At 41.3% G+C, this 22,856-nt stretch overlaps 1 protein-coding gene across 21 annotated transcripts in view; it reads left to right on the top strand.

Moving 5' to 3' along the window:
• The window catches only part of DYRK1A (dual specificity tyrosine phosphorylation regulated kinase 1A), a 134,604-nt gene extending 118,918 nt beyond the window's left edge, over positions 1–15,686 (top strand). For all 21 annotated transcript variants that reach the window (XM_070252315.1, XM_070252323.1, XM_023630145.2 and 18 more), the window contains 3 exons: positions 6,825–7,131; positions 7,609–7,733; positions 12,439–15,686. In XM_070252315.1, coding sequence (XP_070108416.1) covers positions 6,825–7,131; positions 7,609–7,733; positions 12,439–13,059 — 1,053 coding nt within the window. In that variant the 3' untranslated portion in view covers positions 13,060–15,686. The remainder of the gene's footprint in view (positions 1–6,824; positions 7,132–7,608; positions 7,734–12,438) is intronic.
• Positions 15,687–22,856: the final 7,170 nt, after the last annotated feature.

The raw sequence follows: 22,856 nt of genomic DNA on the forward strand, positions 1-22,856 counted from the left end.
ATTTCCACCGCCCGGAAAGTTCTCTCACGATCCTTTTCTGTCATCCCACCCCTGCTTTCTATCACTTTAGTTTTGCCTATTTGTGGGCTAAATTCATATAAATGGAATCCTTTAGTATTTGTTTTTTGTTTCTTTAACTTAACAAACATGCTGTTTTGGAGATTCATCGATACTGTTGTGTCTCAGAAGTTACTTCCTTTTATTGCTTCATAGTATTCCATTGAATGAAAATATCATAATGTCTCTATATTTACCTGTTAGTGGATAAGTGTTTGGGATGTTTCCAGTTTGGGACTATTATGAATAAGGCTACTGGGAACATTCTTGTATAAATCTTTTGTACACATAGATTTTCTTTTCTCTGGAGTCACTACCTCTAAGTAAAATTGCCAGGTCATAGGGATTATATGTGTGTTTACACTCATAAGAAAATACCAAAGAGTTCTCCAAAGTTTTATTGTTTTACATCCCCCGACAGTTGAGGGTTTCAAAGTTGCATGGTATCCTCATCGTTTGGTGTGGTTGGTATTTTTGGTTTTAGTTATTCTAGTGGGTATATAGTGGTTTTCAGTTGCATTTCCCCAGGGCTAATGATATCAACCAACTTGTCATGTGTTTATTAGCCATTCATAAATCTTTTGTGACAGTCTTTCTAATCTTTTGCCTATTTGTTATTGGGTTGTTTAGTTGTAGGAGTTCTTTACATATAATGCATATAAATTCTTTGTCACATATATATTGATATTTTTTCACACATTATGACTTGCCCATTTCTTTTCTTGAGTGGTATCTTCTTTGTTTTTTGAGGAAGATTAGCCCTGAGCTAACATCTGCTGCCAATCCTCCTCTTTTTTGCTGAGGAAGATTGGCCCTGAGCTAACTTAAGTGCCCATCTTCCTCTGCTTTATATGTGGGATGCCTGCCACAGCATGGCTTGGCAAGTGGTGCATAGGTCTGCACCTGGAATCCTAACTGGCGAATCCCGGGCCGCTGAAGCAGAACATGTGAACTTAACTGCTGCACCACTGGGCCAGCCCCTTAAGTGGTATCTTTTGATGGGCAGAAAATTTTATATTGATGAAATCAAATTTGTCAGGTCTTTTTTTTTTATGAATAGTATTTTTTATGTCCCAAGAAATCTTTGCCTTCCTCCTTAAATTTGTGAAGATAACTCTCCTTGTTTTCTTCTAAAAGTTCTTTTGATTCTAGCTTTTACAATTAGGGTTCTGTGGGCCATCTTGAGTTAGTTTTTGATTAATGAATGAGGTGTAAGAGGTTAAATTCCTTTTCCCCATCTGCTTACCTAGTAGTTGCAGCAGGATTTGTTGAAAACAGCTGCCTTTTCCTATTGATCTGACTGGGCACTTTTGTCCGAAACAGATTTATCTGTTATGTGTGGGTCTATATTTGGACTCTTCTGTTCTGTTGGGTGATCTGTCCTTAAACCAATACCACAGTGCTGGTTACTGTGGCTTTGTGGTAGGTCTCAAATTGAAGTAGTGGAAATCCACTGGCTCTTTTCTTCTGTTTCAAAGTCCCCCCTCCACACCCGCCCACATTCTCTAGGTCCTTTCTATTTACATGTAAATTTTAGAATTGTCTTATAAATCTGTACAAAAAAAATCCTGCTGGAATTTCAGTTCAGATTGCATTGAGGTTCCGTTCAGGAGAATGGACGTCTTAATAGTATTGAGACGTCCATTCTATACATATGTGTTAGCTGTCCATTTATTTAGGTGTTTAATTTCTCTCAGCAGTGTTTTGAAGCATTTAGTGCAGAAGTCTTACATATATTTTGTTCAATTTATTGTTAAATTTTTATGTTTTTTGATGCTTTGTCATTATTTTTAAAATAGTATTTTCTAGTTTTTCATTGCTAATATGAGAAGTGCAAATTGATTTTTGTATATTGACTTTTTATTCTAATAAAACCTTGCTAAATTCACCCATTCTAGCTTTTTTTGATTCTATAGAGCTTTCTACTTAAACAGTCGTGTCTCCTCTGTGAATGAACAGCTTTATTCTTTCAATCTGTATGCCTTTATTTTATTATACTGACTAGGACCTCCAAAGGGTGTATAATGGTGAGAATAGACATCTTTCCATGTTCCCAATCTTAAGGGAAAGGCATACATTGAATCAACATTAAGTATGGTAGTTGCATATTTTTTGTAGCTGTCAGGTGGAAAGAGTAGTTTTCTATGTTTAGTGTTTTGACAGTTGGTTTTGTGTTTTTTAAAAAAAATCATGAATGGGTTTTGAATATTGTCACATGCTTTTCCTGCATCTATAGAGATGATCATATGATTTTTCTCCTGTTATATGGTGAAATACATTATTTGATTTTTGGAATATTAAGTTCAACTTATGATAAACCACATTTGGTCTTGATGTACTATCCTCTTACATAATACTGGGTTCAATCTGCCAGCCTGTTGGTAAGAATTTTCTTTCTTTGTCATTAAATGGGTATTTGTCTAAAATTTTAGAATGTCTTCATTAGGTTTTGGTCTCAGGATTATGCTAGTCTTATAAAACTACTGGGAAGTATTTCTTTTTATTTTTCTGAAAGAATTTGTATAAGATTGGCATTATTTCTTTTGTAACTGTTCATCAGTGGAACTGTCAGGACCTGGGATGTTCTTTGCTGAAGGTTGTTAATTGTAATTCGTGTTTTTTGGTAGATATATGGCTATTCAGATTTTCTTTTCCTTTTTGAGTCACTTTTGGTAAGCTGTGTATTTCAAGAAACTTGTCCTTCTCACCTAAGTAGTTGGATCTGTTAGCATAAAATCATCTGTAATATTTCCTATCGTCTTTTAATTTCTGGGGGATTTGTAGTGATAGTATCTCTTTTATTCCTGATATTGGTCATTTGTGTTTTCTCCTTTTTTTCTGTTACTGCTAGGGCTTTATCAAATTTATTAATCTTTTCAAACAACCAGCTTTTGATTTTGTTGATTTTTTTCCTTATTCTTAGTCTAGTTTCTATTTCATTGATTTTTGCTCGTTTCCTTTCTTTCTCCTTACTTGAGATTGAATTTACTTTTTCTAGATTCTGAAGGTGGAAGCTTAGATCATTTATTTAAAACTTTCTTCTCTTACAGCATTTAATGGTATAAATTTTCCTGTAAGCACTGCTTTAGCTGCATCTTGCACCTTTTGATATGTTATGTTTTAACTGTCATTCACTTTGAAACACTTCGTTTCTCTTGTGATTTCTTTATTGACTCATCATTACTTAGAATGTTGTCATATAATTTCAAAATATTTGAGGATTTTCTAGATATCTTGTTAGTGATTTCTAATTCAGTAGCATTGTGGTCAGAAAACATGTTTTCATTCCTTTAAAATTCATTGAGACTTGTTTTATGACCTAGCATGTAATTTGTCTTGGTGAATGTTCCATTTGCACTTACACAACCTGATCTGTATTGACATTTGTAGACCACTACACCAAACAAATATAAAATACAGTTCTTTTCGATATATTTCCGTACATCTTTTGCAACCTTTGTGTGTGTCTGTCTGTGTTTATTTGTTCTCTAAATAGCTGAGAGAAGAGTTTGTCTTAATCTCCTTTTAGTTGCTTTATCTTTTTTGAAGCTCTCTTAATAGATGGGTAGCCATTTAGTATTGTTAGGACTTCATGATATATTCACTCTTTTGTCATCATGAGGTGTCCCGCTTTATAATAATATTTTTGTCTTTAAGTCTACTTTGTCTGAGATTACTACAGCTATATAGTCGAGTCATGCTTTTTTTTGGTGAGGAAGATTTGCTCTGAGCTAACATCTGTTGCCAATCCCCCTCTTTCCTTTTTGCTTGAGGAAGACTAGCCCTGAGCTAACAACTGTGCCAGTCTTCCTCTATTTTGTATGTGGGTTGTGCCACAGCATGGCTTGACAAGTGGTGTAGGTCTGCGCTTGGGATCCGAACCTGTGAACCCAGGCCGCTGAAGTGGAGCATGCTGGGCCATAACCACTGCGCTATGGGGCTGGCCCCATCATGCTTCTTTTTAATCCAGTCTGATAGTCTCTTTCTTTCACAATGAGCATTTAGCCCATTTAATTATTCAGAAGTTTGGGTTTTAGACTGGTGGTTTGTGTTCTATTTGTGTTACCTGTTTTGTTCCCCAGTCCCTCTTTCCTGCCTTCTTTTGGGCTGAGTACGTTGGCTGTCCCTCTGTGGATGACTTTCAGTGTTGCTTTTATTGTATGCATCCTTAAGTTACCAGCTGACCTTCACATAGTGTTATGCCGTTTGATTAGGCATGTAATAACCAGGTGCTTTTATCTAACCCCTTCCATCTCTTGTGTGCTGTCGTTGCTATGTTACCTCTGCATATGTTATCACCCTCACAACACATCATCGACTGCTTAAATAAAAAATGACTTTTAAAGAGATTTAAAAACACATAAAAAACAAAGATAATAAAAAGATCTTTTCTATTTACCCGTGTTGTTCTTCATTCCTTTCCGTAATTCCTGGCTTCCATCTGGTGTTATGTTCTTTTACCCTGAAGAACTTCCTTTAACTTTTTATTTTCTAGTGAATAACTTCTGCTGATGAATTCTCTTAGCAGTCATTTATCTGAAAATATCTTCATTCACCTTAATTTTGGGGAAGATATTTTCCATGGGTATAGAATTCTAGGTTGGTATTTCAGCAAAGGAGAAAAGATAGTATGGCATTGTTTAAAGATATTTTCACTTTGTTTTCTGCATTACATTTTTTCTGAAGAGAAGTCAGTGGTTGTTCTGAGCATTGTTATCTGTATATACGTTTCTCCCTCTTCCCGCTGGCTGATTTTGATGTTTTCTCTTTATATTTGATTTTTCAGAAGTTTGACTATTAGGTTCCTAGGTAGTTTCGTTTGTATTTATTTTCCCTGGAGTTTGCTAAGTTTCTTGGATCTGTGGGTTGATCTCTTTCATTAATTTTTGAAAATCCTCAGACACCATCTTTTCAAATGTTTGTTCTGCTTGAGTCTTGCTCTCTGCTCCTTCTGATTCTCCAGTTAAATGCTTGTGATAATGCTTATCTCAGAGGTCTCTGGTTTATTCATTATGTTTTCTTTTTTGTTTTAGTTTGAATAATTTCTTTGCTCTGTCTTCTAATTCATTGATTTTTTTTCTTCTACTGTGTCCAGTGTGCTGTTAAAACCATTAAGTGGATTCTTCATTTCTAATACTGCAATTTTTAGTTCCAGAATTTCCATTTATCCTTTTTTTTAAAAAGAAAAAAAGAAGAAAAGTCTTCATTTTCTTTTCTCAATCCCCCATCTGTTCGCACATGTTGTCCTCTTTTTGAACTAAATTCTTTAACCTAATAGTTATTTTAAAATGCCTATCTGCCAATTGCAACACCTGGGTCATTTGTTTATGTGGGTCTTCTAACTATTTTTTTCACTTTTTTGGTTTTTTGTGTCTGTAGTTTTTTAAATGTATGCCAGACTTTCTGTATTTAAGAATAGCTGGGATGAAAGTAAATCTTTTTTTGTTGTTCTTTGGGCGTAAATCTTATTTCCCTTCGGAAAGTGGCTTGCCTCTTACTCTGTGAGGCTGCTGGTGTGGGACTGAGTCTGCCTCGCTTATAGTTTTGCTGAATCTGGGCTTTGTTTGTTGGTTTGCTTGACTTAGGTTCTGTTCTCCACTGTGTTCGTAGTTAAGCAGTATCTGTGGAGATTAGAGAGATCTCTGTACATTGTTTTCCCAGCCAGCAGCCAACTCCTGACTTTTTGTGCCTCAGGCACTCCCTGTCCATCCCGTTGCCCTACTCGCTGCCTTGCAGTGGCCCTGGGGCTCTATATGTGGGCCCGTCTGCCTGTCCACATGCTGCAACCTGTCCAGTGTAGCTGTTAGAAGTTGCTCAGAGTCGGGCTGGGCTCTCCTTACCTAGATTGATGGCATTTGTTCCTTCTCCCACCATAAATCTCTTCTCTCCTAGGAAAGGCTTTTCATTTTCTAGAATTTAGTTAATTCTGGTTGTTTTTTTAAAAAAGGCACTGATTTTGTGGCTTACCTGCTCGTTTGTTCCTGCTTTTGGAGTGAGAGAAATGGTCTCACAAATTCTCTACATTGTAGCTAGAAGAAAAAATCCAGTGATGCTATTCTGAATGAATTCAATATTCCTAGGGACTTTAAAGGTTATACTGTTACCTATTTAAAAAGTGAGTCTTCAGAAAATCTCAACACGTGTTACTGTGTTGTTAAACATATTTTCTAAAGGGGGAGGCATAAATAATTTACTTTGAGCTTCGTTATCTGAATGTGAGCAGGCAGGGGTAGACCAGTGGTTCTTCACTTGGAGCAATCACCACAGTGTTAGTGAGCACTGTCACCAAGGGAAGCGCACCCAGGTCCTCGGTGCCCCGGGCGGGAAAGAGGCTCAGAAGCGCTGGCTGGGGCGGAGCTCAGCACACCTTCTTCTTGGGGACCAGATAGGAGTGGGTTAGGCTTTGTGGGCTGCTGTGCGTGTTCTTATTTGGTTTTGTTTGTTTGTTTTTACATCCTTTAAAAATATAGAAAGCAGTCATAGCTAAGGCTGTACAGAAATAGGCCCTGGGCCAGGCTGTAGTTTGCTGACCCAGTGCTAGGTGATCTTTATAGTCACTTCTGGTCTCAAAATTATTTCGAATTTCTCTATCTATAAGTGCATTTAGAATAGTAATGTGTGAAAATACAGAGGGTCTAACTATAAAGCGTTCTTTTTAATAAAGGCCTCAACATGTAATATATTTAAGCATATTTAAAGTTAAGTTATGTAGGCTTTTATGTTTCTATCAAATTTAGAGAAAGCCTTTTTGTCTTTCTTCTCTTTAGGAGTATAAACCACCAGGAACCCGTAAGCTTCATAATATTCTTGGAGTAGAAACAGGAGGACCTGGTGGGCGTCGTGCTGGGGAGTCGGGTCATACGGTAGCTGACTACTTGAAGTTCAAAGACCTCATTTTAAGGATGCTTGATTATGACCCCAAAACTCGAATTCAACCTTACTATGCCCTGCAGCACAGTTTTTTCAAGAAAACAGCTGATGAAGGTACAAATACGAGTAATAGTGTATCCACAAGTCCTGCAATGGAGCAGTCACAGTCCTCGGGGACCACCTCCAGTACATCTTCAAGCTCAGGTCTGTCCTTTGGATATGAGAGGAGGTTTTGAAGTGTTTACTGTTTTCTTTACAAAGTGGGGGTTATTTTAAAATTTCTTAATGGGGCGGGGAGGAGTTATCTAAATCAGTTTTTTGTAGTTAGTAAAAAACGTCACATCCCCAAAAGCTCCAGTTCGTAACTGTGCGTGTTATCAATTCTGTTTGGGAGTTGGAAACAAAACTCTTTATTAAGCAAAACTTGTAATTGTTTTTTAAATGGAAATACGTTGTCCCCATGCTTGAGTTTTCCCCCAACTTAACCAAATTTGGTCATATTTTAGTTCAGTGATTGATGTGAGAGAACTCAGTCAAAGGCTCGGTGACTTTATGATACACTTTCAGGGTAATATAGATGTTTTTGTGACATACTTCCAGTTTTTTGTTACAGTTTTAGAATATATACTTGAGCAAAATTAACTTTAAACTCATTAGTTGTATTGTGTTGTGATACTTAAGGTGGATCATCGGGGACAAGCAACAGTGGGAGAGCCAGGTCGGATCCCACGCACCAGCATCGGCACAGTGGCGGGCACTTCACTGCCGCCGTCCAGGCCATGGACTGTGAGACACACAGTCCCCAGGTGAGCTCGCACAGCGCCATTGATGGGCGTCCCCTGCCCTGCCCTGCCCAGGGTCAGGGGTGTTGGATGCCAAGTGCGTTGAGAATGAGTATGTCATTAGTGTAAAGGTTCGTACCTTTTTCATTTAGAAGGAATTCTAACTTATTTACTTCAAACCGAAGAAGCACATCCTTACAGTTTTTCCCTCCTTGTTTAGAAATAGCTAACGTTCATTGGGTGCATAGCAGCCATTGCTCCAAATGGTTTTTTCCTGTGTATTGCATTTGCTGCAGCAGGAATTTGAGCCTTACGCTGTTTGGATTTTCACTTTCTGTTGGGAACAGAGGTTTCGTGGGCTAAGGAATGTTCCCAGGCTCGTGGCCTCATTACTGCTTTCTGCTGCCCCCTGTGAGCTTTTATGACTGATAATCCTAGACTCGGAATCAGTTTGTTGTTAGATTTTAACCTACACGTTTTGTTTTTGTTTTTGGGTTTTTTTCTTTGTTTGTTTTTTACACCTGTTAAAGAAGAGGAGGTACCTAATTAAGTAAATTTTTTTCCCACTGGAGGGAAGCAGGTGGTGGTAGTAAAAATATTTGTTAAATACTCTTTGTGAAATAAGAAGTTAGTTCATGCTGAGTGCTGCGCTATGGAGTTTTATAACGAGAGACCAGTGTGTTTTTGATGAGTGAAGTAAACTGAAGTTGGTGAATATCCCTCCCGGTTCTCGTGGCTGGGCCTCATCCCCAGCTCTCTCGGATCTCAAGCAAAACCTTTCCTGGCCCGTGTCTTTCCCACCCTACATTTCTGCTACCTGTGAGTTGTATTTCTTTACCCTTTAAGAACTCTTGAGCCTGCTCCAGGCGGGCTGCCTCCCAGTTCCAGGAAGCTGTTCTCGCAGTGTCACCAGTGATTGTTAGTGATGAGTCCAGCGCACGCTCAGTTGCTTATCTTCATTCCTTACCCACCTGGACAGTGTTGACTTCTCCCCTCTCTTTGAAGCTCTCCCTCTGGTTTCCTTGACAGGAGGCCCCTCATTTCCCCTACTTCTCTGACCTTCCCTACACTCTCTCCTTGTTTGAATTCTCCTCTTCTACTTGCCGTGTGAAAATGGGTGTTCCTCAAGGTGTCCCTTTCTCTTCTGGTCTTGCTCACTTCCTGTTGCCCTCACTGCTCTTACCTCTGCAGGCACCATCCTGAGGTAAGTCATTCGACATCTTTCTGATCTAGGCTTCACTCGTGAGCTCTAGGGCCTTTATTTCGAATGGATTGCTGTAAATATCACTTTGAAAGTGTCCACAGTGTGACACTGCAAATGCGTCATGTAAACTGGCGTCATCATTTTTACCTCCATTGTAGCTCTCTGCTTTGTCTATTTTTTGTACAAATGGCCCTAAATTCAGCCATTGCTCAAGTCATACACCTGCAGGCTAGGGAGTTAATCCTTGACTCCACTCCCCCTCATCCCCCACATTCAATCAAATAGTAAATTGTGTGGATTCTAAATATCCTAAATACCTTGTTGCAACCACCTCTAGCCTGTCTTATTATTAAGAACATTCGAACTGGTTTTCCAGTGTCTAGTTCCATTCACCCGTCAACACCATTCTCTTCTCCGCAGTCCAGTGAATGTTCAGTAAAGCAATCTGATCTGGCTTTTCCTAATTTAAACCAGTTTTTGGCTTTCCTTTGTATTTAAAATGTAGATTCTTACAAAGGTCTCAGTGATTGCCGTGAGCTGGCCCCTACCCAAGCCATCCTTCCTCCTCTTTGTTCGCTCTAGTTTTACTGGAGTTTTTTATTTTCTTGGAATATATCATGTTCTCTTTCACATTTCTCACATTTGCTGTGCTCAGCCAGGAGTGTGCTTTTCCTCTCTCTCTGCTTGCGTCACTACTATTTATACTCCAGGTCTTAAGTTCACTATCACTCCCAGAGGTTTTCCCTAATTTTTAGAACAACCTTCCTTCCTTCTTTCCAACCTTCCTCCTTCCAAATGTATCAGGTACTGAAAACACATAAAAATGTACCAGGAGTAACATAAGACCCTTGTGTACCTCCCATCTGTATTTAACAGAAGTTAATATTTTGCCTTTTTGGGTCTCATCCTTTTTTATTTAGTTTGTAAATAGTAGTTATATTCACATTGTTAAAAAATAAGTAAATATAAAAGAGGATTCAGTGAAGTCTTCCATTCCTGTTCTCTGGCCGCCCAGTTTCTAAACTGTCGAGACTTTTGTATCCTTTTTGAGATACTTTATGCATATACAAGTATAAATATATATTCAATGCAAATATATATTCTTTACCTAACCTTTGTACACAAATAGTAGCATACCCACACTGTTTCACATCTTGGTTTGTTTTTACGTGTTTTACACATGCTTTTTAATTTATATTTTGGAGCTCCTTCTATATCAGTATATAGAGAGGTTTTTCTTTGCTTTTACAGTCACACAGCATTCCATTGTTCAGATATTTGGAAGTCATTTCAGTAGCTCCCTGTTAGTGGACATTTAGCTTATTTCTGATCTTTTTTACTATTGTAGATAATGCTGTAACAAGTAACCCTACAGATAGATTGTTCACACACATGCAATTTATGTGCGATACAAATTCCTGGAGGTGAAATTGCTGGATCAAAGAGCCGTGTGCTTTGTCATTTTGATATCTGTTGCCAAATTGTCCTCCATATAGTGTTACCGATTTCACCTCCCACTAACAGAGTCTGGAGAAGCAGTCAGGATGATCATCTTTGATCAGTCTGAAATGAAAAATGATATTGGACAGAGTATTGTTTTATTTTGCTTATTTCTTATGCGTGAGTTTGAGTAGCTTCATAGTTTAAGAACCATTAGTATTTTCTGAGAACTTTCTGCGTGCTTTTTTACTGGATTGTTTTCAGTAGTATTTTTTGAAGTTTATTTCTTAGGGCGTCTTTGTTGAGGAAATATTTAATGGTCTGCGCTCACCACTGGTGATAGAGACACAGGCTTTGCCTTCCTAGAGCTTTCAGTGACACAATGAATCAGAAGAATAGAAATTGCAAGTACCATTAATTGATAAGACAGGAGAATGTGGTAGAGAATGGCTGTTTGTTGGGTGGGATGTATAATTTGAGTAAGCCACATTGGTAGCAGGTAGACTCAAAAATATGGTAGCTTTAAGAGTATGAAGTTTCTGGGGCCGGCCCGGTGGTGCAGTGGTTAAGTTTGCACGTTCAGCTTCTCAGCGGCTCAGGGTTTGCCAGTTTGGATCCCGGGTGTGGACATGGCACTGCTTGGCAAAAGCCATGCTGTGGTAGGTGTCCTACATATAAAGTAGAGGAAGATGGGTATGGATGTTAGCTCAGGGCCAGTCTTCCTCAGCAAAAAGAGGAGGATTGGCAGTAGTTAGCTCAGCGCTAATCTTTCTCAGAAAAAGAGTATGAAGTTTCTTTCTTTCTTTTTATATAATAATCTTGAGTGGATTTTCAGGTTAGTGGCATGGCTTTTTGCCATGTCCTGAGCTCTCCTAGCATCTTGTGGCTCTCCCATCCCTTAGGGCCTAGTTGTCTGCTGCATCTAGTAGGCAGAAAGACCTGGGAGGTATTTTGTGAGCTAGGTCTGGCCAGGACATAGAAACTTTCATTCACATTCCTTTGACTAACACTTAGTCACATGGTCATACCTAAGTGCACGGGGGGCTGGAAAGTATAGTGCAGCCCATATGCTCAGGAAGAAGAATATATTTTTTGTGGACAGCTGGTAGCCTCTGCCACAGGAGTGGGGACAGCATTAGCCAGAGTGGTCAGGGAAGACTCTGGAAATAAAATTGTGAGAAAGAAACATCCAAGCAAAAATTAGAAATCAGAGTATTCTAGGCAGAAGGGAACATTAAGTACAAATACCCTGAGGCATTTGGAAGATACTGACCAGCAAAGACCTGGTGTGGTTGGAACCTAGGTAGCAAGAGGCAGGATGGCTAGAGGAAAAGGTGGGAGAAGTGAGCGTTGGCCAGATTATGTAGACCATTGTATGGATTTTGGATTCTTGTGTTTTTCTAAGTCCAATGAGAAGTCAGTAAAGGATTTTAAATAGGATAGTGATTGGATTTACATTGTAAAAAGATTATTCTTGCTACTCTTTGGATTAGAAAAAGGCAAGCATGGAAGCTGGGAGTTGATTTAGGAGGCTGTTGTATTAGTCTAGGCAGGAGGTGATAGTGGCCTGGGATTGAGCGATGGTAATGGAGATAGAGCAAAGAGGCCATGGTTGGGCTCTGTTTTGAAGGTTGAGTCAGTAGTACTTGCTCATGGTTTGGATGGAGGAATTGTTGGACGTCTGGATGGGCAGGAGTGCTTCTGTTGAAACAAGAAAGATGGAGAAAGGAGGGGTTTTAGGGGAAAGTAACCCCTTTTGGACCTGTCAAAATATTTACTTTCTGGCCCTTTTCCGAAAAAATTTATTGACCTCTGGCAATAAACAATGCTCCCAAGGAAAGAAAATGGCTAGTGAAATACATGAGCCTATTTATGGGTATAACTTGCTGAAAATTGCAGCTTTCGTAGTTAACTATTTTTCTCTTGATTGTATTTGGAATTTGTATTATAGAATTGTCTAACACATTAAAAGTTTCAAAACCTCCTCTCTCTAATTAGTGTAAATGCTAGTGTCATAGCTTGGATGGAAGATTAAATCTTGGAAACAGTGCTCTGAATAAATCCTTTTCAAATCTGTTCTTGCAGGTGCGTCAGCAATTTCCTGCTCCCCTTGGTTGGTCAGGCACTGAAGCTCCTACACAAGTCACTGTTGAAACTCATCCCGTTCAAGAAACAACCTTTCATGTAGCCCCTCAACAGAATGCATTGCATCATCACCATGGAAACAGTTCCCATCACCATCACCACCACCACCACCACCACCACCACCATGGACAACAAGCGTTGGGTAACCGGACCAGGCCAAGGGTCTACAATTCTCCAACGAATAGCTCCTCTACCCAGGATTCTATGGAGGTTGGCCATAGTCACCACTCCATGACATCCCTGTCTTCCTCAACTACTTCTTCCTCTACATCTTCCTCCTCTACTGGTAATCAAGGCAATCAGGCCTACCAGAATCGCCCAGTGGCTGCTAATACCTTGGACTTTGGACAGAATGGAGCTATGGACGTTAATTTAACCGTCTACTCCAATCCCCGCCAAGAGACTGGCATAGCTGGACATCCAACTTACCAATTTTCTGCTAATACAGGTCCTGCACATTACATGACTGAAGGACATCTGACAATGAGGCAAGGGGCTGATAGAGAAGAGTCCCCCATGACAGGAGTTTGTGTGCAACAGAGTCCTGTAGCTAGCTCGTGACTAAATTGAAACTTGAGTTTGTTTCTTGTGTGTTTTTATAGAAGTGGTGTTTTTTTTCCAAAAAACAAAGTGCAAAGCTGCTTGAATCAGAAGGAGATTAACACACTGAACCGCTACAAGAGGGCAAAGCTGACTTTTTTTTTTAACTTGAAAAGATTGCAAAGGGACAATGAAGTTTTTAAAAGAGCCATGTCCAAACCCATCGTCATGGATAGCTCAGAGGTGTCCTCTTTTTGCCTCCCCCGTTTTACTTGCCACATCCCAGTCATAGTGGGGTTTTTTGTCTTTCTATTCCACAAAAGTTAATGTTCAGATGTTGGTCTTGGTCATTTGCCAACTAAGTTTAAAATAAAAAGGCACTGCACATAATTTGCATAAAGGGCCCCCATGAGGGTGTTTTTTCCTTTGTTTTTGTTTTTTCCTTTGTTTTTGTTTTTGTTTTGTTTTGGGTGGGGGGTGGGAAATTTGGGGTTTTAAGTCCTCTAAACACACTTGGGCACGGAAATGCAGTACTGTAAGGAAGAGGGACCTCCAGCTTACACAAACATCACCTTCAGCTGTGTGGAAGGGACGGTGTGTTGGAGTTTGTAAGGCACAGTGAGCATGCTAAGTGGCGGGGATCAGAACTCTCCTGTCTGAACCTACTGAGGAGCGAAGCAGCAATTACATGGGATCCTGTGGGTCTCCTGTTGGAGAGGCCACAGTGAGATAGTAGTGGAACGTGACTGGTCTCCTAACCAAGGTGCACTGAGAAGCAATCAACGGGTCAGTCGCGGCCAGTCCTGGGGAGGTCTGAGTGGTGGTCTTTGGGATAACCTTTGGCCTTATGGATTTGGACTCGAAATTAGAAGAGCCTACCATTTCAGATGCAATCACTTTTGGACATGCTTTTGCAGACAGTCCTTAATGCTGAAAACACAGAGAATGGGTAATTCAAGAGGCCTTTCTTTTAAAATAGACTTTTGTGACCCACTAATTGTAAGGTATTGCAAGGTCACTTTGCGTGTGTCATAAAGTTGACTTCCTTATTGGTTGAAGGTCACAGAAGTAGTGGTTTGCTTTGATGGAAATAGCTACAGCTGTGTCCCTTCCTGCTTTTTCCTTTTTTCTTTTGCTTTTTCTCGGCACGTGGTATCTCCACCATTTCTTCTGCACAAAGATGTCTTCTGTTCATCCTGAACATTTTTAAAAAATGCAGAATTTTATGTGACTGCTTTTTTGCCTCACAATTATGCTGTGAATTTTACAAAAATTTATTTTCTTTTTTGATAATTTATTGTACCAAAGCTGTTTTTATAGCACATAGATGTCTGTAACCAATAATGTAGCAGTTCTGCACTTTGACACAAGGCGTAACTAGACCGTTTTTAAATGTCAGTTGAAAATTATGGCTGTACTATTGCTTAAACAAAACTGGAACTGTTGTCGAATCCATAGCCAATACATTTACCGCACTCTGTTTGCTGAGCAGAGTAGATGACATCTAATTCAAGACTACAACATCTGGTACATTCTCAATGTGTTCAGGCTTCTGAAGGTAAAGGGACACTGGATCCAGAAGCTATGGAACCAGCAGTTGATCCTTGTATTCCTGATTAACCTACTTGTAAACTTGAAAGCAGGACCTCGATTGCACCAACAGGTCCCAAATTTGAGCAGGAATCATGCAGACTCATGCGTGACCTGACGTGAACAGGCTGGTGTTTAACAGGTGCCTAGTGTTGAGATTCTGCTGCCTTAATGTAACACAGTCTGGCAGTTGCTAAATTTGTGTTCCCATTTTAAATTGACCAATTTTAGGGTGTTAATACTTTCGAGCGGTTGAATTGGGAGAAGGACCATAAGTAATTTACCTGTCCAGAATCAAAAGAAGCCTAGAAGAGAAGCAGTAATCTACCTCTGCCGGTAACCCTGTTCAAAGCAACTCAGCAGAACACCACGTTACTTTTTATTGGTCAATTCCATGTGGCTGACTAGGTCAATTTTTTCTGAACACAAGCAGGTTTTTGTATGTCAACAGTGACAAAAAGAAAGGCTTAAAACTCTGTGAATGTGAATGGAAACTTGGGAAAATATCCGTTTTTTATAAACCACAAAATTTTTCTGTTAATCAGGAAGTCCATATTTATTTTGTAATTAAATGTCAAGCCTGTGGATGATTTTGGAAGTTAGTAGTTCATAAAGGTTTACAGTGAATAAAAGGATATCATCTTGAGTATAGCAATATCACAAGGAATTCAGTAGTTACTGCTGTGTAGGAGTATAAGGTGAAGGTATCTCATGGTCAGGTCATTTTTTTCTGTGCTGGTTGCCACATCTTAGCAAGCACCAAGAAACGAAAGCCGTTTTTAAACCGCTACTTACGTAAAGGAGATGATAAAGCCCAATGCTTCTGATGCTGTGTTACGTTACAGTCCAGTTTTGTGTGCTTTACTCCACGGTTTGGTTACAGGACTTCTGTGCATTGTAAACATAAACAGCATGGAAAAGGTTAAATACCTGTGTGCAGATTGTAAGATCTGGTCCGGACTTGCTGTGTATATTGTAACGTTCAATGAAAAAGAGCCCCCTTTGTATTATAGTCATGCGGTCTTATGTATGATAAACAGTTGAATAATTTGTCCTCAGACTCTTTACTATGCTTTTTTAAGAGTAATTTAAGAAAAATGTAAACATAGTAAAAATCTTCCTATGCAATTAACCTGGCCCAGGTAATGGGCTGGTAGGTGGACTGAGTGTAAGTTTAGTCAGTTGTTTAAAAAGGAAAAGTGTTGCATCGACAGAGGCTTCAAAAATCTCGAAATGTAAAATTGGAGGTTTAACAGATCATTTTGATTTCTAAAATTGATTCTTTCTATGAATGGTTACTATATTCACAGTTTATCTCTGATTCGAAGTGCTAGTAGTTAGTAGTGTTTAGAATGGATGTGACAGTTAGATGATTTTCTCTACAAGGCTTTGACCTGCTTTGGAAGCAAGAGGAAATAGAAGTAATACTGTTTCTCCTTCCCCAGATCATTGTATGGGGGCTTATCAGGGACCTCTTGTACAAAGTTTAGAATTCCTGCCACAGTGAACTCATTTATAACCTAAAGTCAGCTCTTTTTATAAATTAATCTGCTTGAGTATATATTAAGGTGGCTTTCAGAAGGCAAAAAAACTTACTTAAAAAATTGTGTGATTCTGTAAAATTCAGGTTGGCTACCTAAAGTTAAACTTACCACATCTAAGAAAGGAAAAGTTCATTTAGTTTTTTCTTAGGATCTGAGCATTTTACTAAGGTACATGGCACATTTTTGGTATCAGACTCCAAAAACCTAGCCTTATATTTATTTAATGAATATTAGAACTACATGTAAAAAATCATTAAGGCTGCAATAATTCTATAAGGCCCACGAAAGGACTACTGCGTTTGCCACTGTACACTCTTTTCCAGCTTCTGTGTTTCTCAACTTACTGTGATAATGAGTCTTATAATAAGGAAATACATTAACCAAATACACAGGCGAGATAGCAAGAGCCAAGTTTCTCGGTCAGTTCCCCAGTTTCCGTTTGGTCTGCCTTCGCTATCGTTTAGAATGCGAGTTCAGTACTCATTCTTATATAGGTTTTTGTAGTGATGGCCATACCTAATAGATTAGATAGTTCATTCCAGATACAGAAGTTAGTGCCGTACATGAAAAAAGTTTGAAATTTTAAGATGAAGGTTGGAGGAGAAACCAACTTTGGTTACTGAGACCGTGTTCAGATTCCTTAGAATGGGCTGGTGACCCGCCATTGGGAAGCCTTTGGTGTCAGAAAGAGTGGAGCAGGCGTTCTCATTTTCTTAACGGTGGATCCCCTCTAGACTTGTTTCCTGGGCTGAAAACGTACAGCAAGTAATTTTAGAACAGAGAACAAAAAAAGAAACCCTAAGAAAACAGCTTATTTTATTCATCATCATTCCTCTTAATGCATAACGGTACCCTGTCATTGTGTCCACTGAGAACCATCCTGTGGACGGCAGCTGGCTTTCGCTCTCTACTAGTAATGTTTGCACATTCCCGTGTTTAAAGCTCTGGCTGTTTTCTGCGGAAGACTCGTTGAGTAAGGTAAGTGGTCCATCACTTTGTGTGTGTGTGTCTCTGGCCTTGTGGACGGCCAAGGTCCCAGATTTCAGCTGCTCGCAGTGAGAAGAGGTAAAGAACCAGCGGGTTCCTGCCTCGTAACTTTGGGAATAACATTCACCTTAACGCAGAGAGCATGAGGTATTTGTCGCTGTCAGTTTTTTCCTATTTCTTACCTTAAATCTTCCTCAAAGACAAAAAGAACGATATTTTTCCAACTAAAACACTGATTTAAACACATACACAATAACTAGGTACTAAAACCCCACTGGTTTCAATATGCAGCTGCTTTACGTGAAAAAACAGTTGTGGGTTTTTTTTCCCCATAATTTCCCACCTTGAGGGTGTAGCCTTTATTAAAAAGTTAGAGGGGTGGGAATTCATATGTGTAAATTTCCCCTTCAGCATCTCACAGATCCCCTGCTTTCTGGGGTAGAACTTAGGAGTGCTGCCTCAGAGCCATGAGGAGGTGGAGCCGAACCTTAAACACTTGCTTTTGCTTTCGCAGACATCACTGTCCTGGGCTCTGAAGGAGCAGGGTACTGGGGCAGGAGTCATGTTGGCCAATAAATTACATTTTTAAATGTGGGGCAGGAAAACCGGGGGCAGAGCGCCTGGTGAATAGTGGAATGGACAAACACGTGGCGCGTACTCCTCTTCAAGGTGCAAGATGGTGGCCGTGGGTCATGCTGTCAGGGGCGCGGTTGACAGCATCGTCTCATCTAGAAAGATGCTCGAGGGTTTCTCAGGTTGCCACAGGTAGAAAGGCCATGTAGGTATTCCATACGTTTTGTCTGTTTGAAGGACTATAGTTTATTTGATTATCTTTCCAATTAAAGTTTCAAAATTGCCATCTTTGGGGCTTTTTGTTTTTTTATGACGTTCTTGTAAATTTTGCTCCCAATATTTACTCATTAATCACTGCAGTTGCCCTCGAGTTCTTTAGCTGAGGCTACAGTTAAGGAGAGATTCAGAGCCAAAGGAAAAATACAGTGGCAGGCCCTGGGTGCGTGGTGGTTCCTCACCAGGCAGTGTCAGTGGCTGGGTCCTTACTGCCCAGGCCAGAGGTGAGAGGGCTCAGCCCGAGGGAGGTCTGCCAGAAGGGAACACCTTGTGCCAGGAGAAGATGTTACATTGGTTAAAATTGAGCCCAGGAGGATGAGTTGGTGAAGCACTCTTGACTCAGTGTTGCATAGAAGTGCTGTAGTAGGGTGGGTGAGGGTGGGGCTTATCAACTCCTTTTGAAACTAAAATGACTTCTGGCAGTGTCAAAGGGTTATTTATGTTTTCAAAGATCTAAAGCATAATACAGTGCAGTAGTGACCCCAGGTTCTCAGTCCGTCTTTATGTACATCCAGTCTGTTGAGGAGGTGACATGACAGTGGGAGATCCTAAGCTAGGTGAAGTACGTAACTCGAGGCACCACGCCGCCTTCATTGCCTGGCAAATCAGTAAGCAAGATCTAGGAAAAAGGGGGTGGTTTTCGTGAACTTCTCTGTGATGTTATCAAACTGCCAAGTCAGTCCTCATCGATTTAAAGCAGGGATTTTCAGCCCTGCTGTCTGTGACTCCTGTAGAACTTGATAAGATCACAGAAGCACTGAGGGCACTCCCAGAATTTTTGGTTCAGCGAGTTGGGAGTGGGGCCTGGGCATGCGTGTTTTTTTAAGAAGCTTTACAAGTGATTCTGTACCTGCAGCCAGGTGTGGCTCAGAGAGCAAGGAGATGCAGGTGGCTGATCTGACAGAAGTCTGCATTAAAGACCATTTTTAAATGTTTTGTGATTGAAGTTTATATATATAAATGAACAATTAAAATTCACAACTTATACTGCATTATAAAATGTCATAAACAAGCCTCCAAGAAAGGCAGAAATGACCAGATGTAAGTATATAAAACTTTACACAATTGGTTTCTCTGTCGTCTTCCCTTTGGGAGGTGGGTTGATGTGACTTCCAATCAGTGGCTCTCAGATGTGCCCTGAGAATGGTGCGTGGTAAGCTCGTTTCCCGGCAGTGGAGCTGGGACGTGCTCCTTCCCAGCGCTGGCTCAGCCTCATGGGGTCTTTCCTAAGACTAGTGGAGTCATTCTCCTGGGCGTGAGCCTCCTGGTCTGAGCGTGCGGGCATTGGGGAAGCCCCGCGGTGTGGTGGCTGTGCTTATCAGCTCCAGAACTGGGTTCAAATCTGTGCTCTTATCCAGAGCAAGTCCTTTTACTTCTCTAAGCCTCACTTTCCTTTTTTGTAAACTGAGAATAACTGTAATATCCACTCGATGGGATTTTATGCAGTCTTCGACGAGATAACGTATGGAAGAATCTTCACACAGTATAGGAAGTGCTCAATAAATATAATTTATACATATAATATACATGAATAAAAGCAAATATAGAGCTCGAGTCCACAGCATGAATGGATCTGCTTCTCGGTGATGAGTATAACAAACACCGTGTGGGGACAGTAGGTGAGTGTTTCGCGTGAAAGATCACACAGGATATTTTCCAGTTCACTTTTACTTCTGGAGCCTGTAACCAGATGGTAACGTCCCTTTACTGCCTGATTTTGCTACTGCACAGCACCTACTTCTCTTTTAGAATTTTGAGGTTGTGTGTTTTGGAGTTTACTTTGCTACCATCTATGATATTTAGATGTTTTATAAAGGATCATTTTCAGTGGAATTTTACAACTTCAAGGAGGCTGGTTGGCGGAGTTTCTGTGGAACGGTCCCGTTTTAACAAGCACGGTCATTAGACCTGGTCATCATGTCTCCGGTGGCCCCACCCCTCGTCCCTCTCCACACCCCAACACCTTCTGTTACATTTGTAGCCTTCGGAGATGTGACTTAGAAAGAAGGTTAAGTAGAAAAAGTCAGTTCCCAAGTTCATACACAGTGATAATGTTGGGGAAGATTTCAGAAGTTAGTTGGTATAACCCAGCATTTTCAAAGCATTAAGGGGTTAGGTGCTGATTTTGGGTTTGTTTTTATTTAATATACTTTGTTGATATGTTAGAGGACTCTCTACATCCTCCAGCTTGGGGGACCTCAATGTAATCCCCTTTTCTCTTCATTCCTAAGGGATCCCCACTTCCTTAGAGCAAACGTAAGGACAGGACGAAAGGACTGTTTGCCTTACAATATACGTGGCCCATGGTACCTCACAGGAACACTTGCACAACAATGGCCTGTGACTTTAGCTGGATAAAGATGAAAACAATGGATCTGATAATGGGATTTAAGAGTTCCCCTGAGGCAGATAAAACACTTTGGGAAGATGGAGTTCCCCATGCTCCTAAAATTCAAATAAGGTAGATAACCTTCTACTTGTTAACCAAGTTGGGCTGGCTTTTGTGCCTCTTCAGAGCTCTGGGTCTTTCCCCTGACCTCTTGCACATCACTGCCCTCTAGACGTGCCTTTGGGCTGATGGGCCTGGCTAGGGGGAGCCCCAGCGCCAACTGCAGACCCTGGATCAGTAGGGTCGGGGTTGATCTCCCACGGCCCTGGATTATGACTAACGCTGCTGTTAGACCTGAGTGATGTTCTGCTGTACAGCGTGCTCACACAGCATTTAACTCTTACCCCGCCCTCTGACTCAAGTACGACTTCCCCCCAGGTCTTACTCCACATGCAGGAATGTGGGCGCTGGGGAGATGGTTACCTCCCTCCCACAGACACTTTTTTCTGAAGGTGTCTCCCGGCCGCTGAGGGCAGTGCCTTCACATCTGTAGCAGTCTGGGAGAATTCAAGTCAGGAGCTTGTCCTGCAGGGCTCCCACGTGGATGCCCCCTCGCTGTGGTCTCTCTCCCTGGTTCAGCTTCTCTGTGGCTTCGAGTGCTGCCTTGTTTTCACTGGAAGTGGGGGCCAGCAGGGACTTTCCTTTACTGGTCGATTAACACCACGTGAACTTGAAATATCTCCCCTCCTTCCTGCAGAAGATGCTCCAAATCAAAGAAAGCACTCGGTACTCATCCTGGAAGTGGAATTAAAAATGGGAATCCCACTCTGAGGAAAAATAAGGTCTTACTGGCAGGGGTCTTGGGGCAGCTGACGGGAGGACTCAGAGAAATCATGAAGCCTGTCGCGTGAAGGCACTCAGTCACGACCTAGGGATGACACCAACAAGCATGTCCCTGTTTCTGGGGGTGGGACAGACACACGGCAGTAACTCCAAATGAGCCAAGTATGTTAAGAGTCAGGGTGTGAACAGGACCCCTATTCTGGTTGGGGGCTCAGGAGGGTTTCCCTGAGGAATTAGGTTTAAGCTGATATCTAATGGGAGAATGGGGATTTTCCAGGTGGTGTGGGAATGTTCTAGAATCTAGGAGAAGGAAATGGTGTGTTCAAGCTTGGTGTGATGAGAAAGCGTGAGACCTTGCCGGTATCGGTTGCTAAGGAGAGACGAGGCCAGAACTGTTTAGGAAAGAGAGTTGGTGGACCCTGGGCGTTGATCGGAGGGAGGGAGTGGTAGCGAGAGGGAGGGACGGGAGGCTTCCTCCCAGCTTTTCGGCTGAGCACCTTGGCAGATGGAGGTTCCGTCTACTGGCATTGGGAACATTCAAAGTAGGGCAGATACGCCAGATAGTCGTGCGTTCAGTTTTAGGACTTGGACATGTAAGTGGAGATGTGAAGTAGATAATTTGATACAAAAGAATGGATTGAAGGGGGTAAGTCAGGCCTGGGACGATAGGTTTTTGGTCTTTCTCATGTAGGCAAGTGATAGTGACTGACATGACCTAAATGGAGAGGCGAGGAGAGACTGAGCGCTTTAATAGAAACCTCCGTGTTCGGAAAATGAAACCATCATGCCTGCCTTCGGACGTTTTAGATCCATCAAGGGGTTAGAGGTCATCTAGTCCCTCACCACTCGGCATGGTCTGGGGACCGGCAACACCAGCATCACCTAGGAGCCTGTAGGAAATGCAGAATCTCAGGCCCGGCCGGACCTACTCAGTCAGAATCTGCATTTTAACAAGGGCCTCAGGTAATTCACATGCATGTTCAAGTTTGAGAAGCTCTGAGCAACAGTGAGAAATCCTAGGAGTTGAAATGTCTTGTTCAGGATGACAGAACTGACCAGTGACTGTCTTCAGCTTCTGGTCCCGGCATCCTTGCAGTTCTCCACGCTGACCTTGACTTTCAAGATCACAAACCACAGCCTGCAGCTGGACCATCCCTCCAGCCGTTGTGAGTGCCGGAAGCAGAGTGATGGGTGAGACCAACTTAATATCAGTCAATGTAGACTCGGCTTACGGGCTGGCTAAGCTTAGTTATTTAAGAGCAACTGTATTGTCCTAATGAACCTCCGTGAGCCTGGAAGGCTTGTTTTGACAGGCCGTTCGTGAATTTGGAAGTGTTGAGCAGGTCTGTCTCTGGTTTTCTTTTCATTTAACTATATAACTAAATAGCTTCCAGGAGGCTCTGAAGAATCCAGACGAGATTCTGCTGCTTCCTCTTCCTCCTCTAAACCCTGCTCCTTTGCCCCCCTTCCCTGCTCTCTAGGTCATTTTTGCGCCTTCTACTTCCCAGGCTCCATAATTCCTGTCCTGGCTTCACTTTCCCCAGGGCGTTTCAGGCTGGTGTCTGTGGTGCCAGCTCCAGAGGTGTCATGACACAAAGTTGGGTGACCCTTCAGTGACTGCTTCTCCCATCTGTGCCTACAGGCCCCTGTGGTCTCTCCCATCTGTCCCGTGACTC

The sequence above is a fragment of the Equus caballus genome, chromosome 26 (genome assembly GCF_041296265.1).
Source record: "Equus caballus isolate H_3958 breed thoroughbred chromosome 26, TB-T2T, whole genome shotgun sequence".
Lineage (NCBI taxonomy): Eukaryota > Metazoa > Chordata > Mammalia > Perissodactyla > Equidae > Equus > Equus caballus.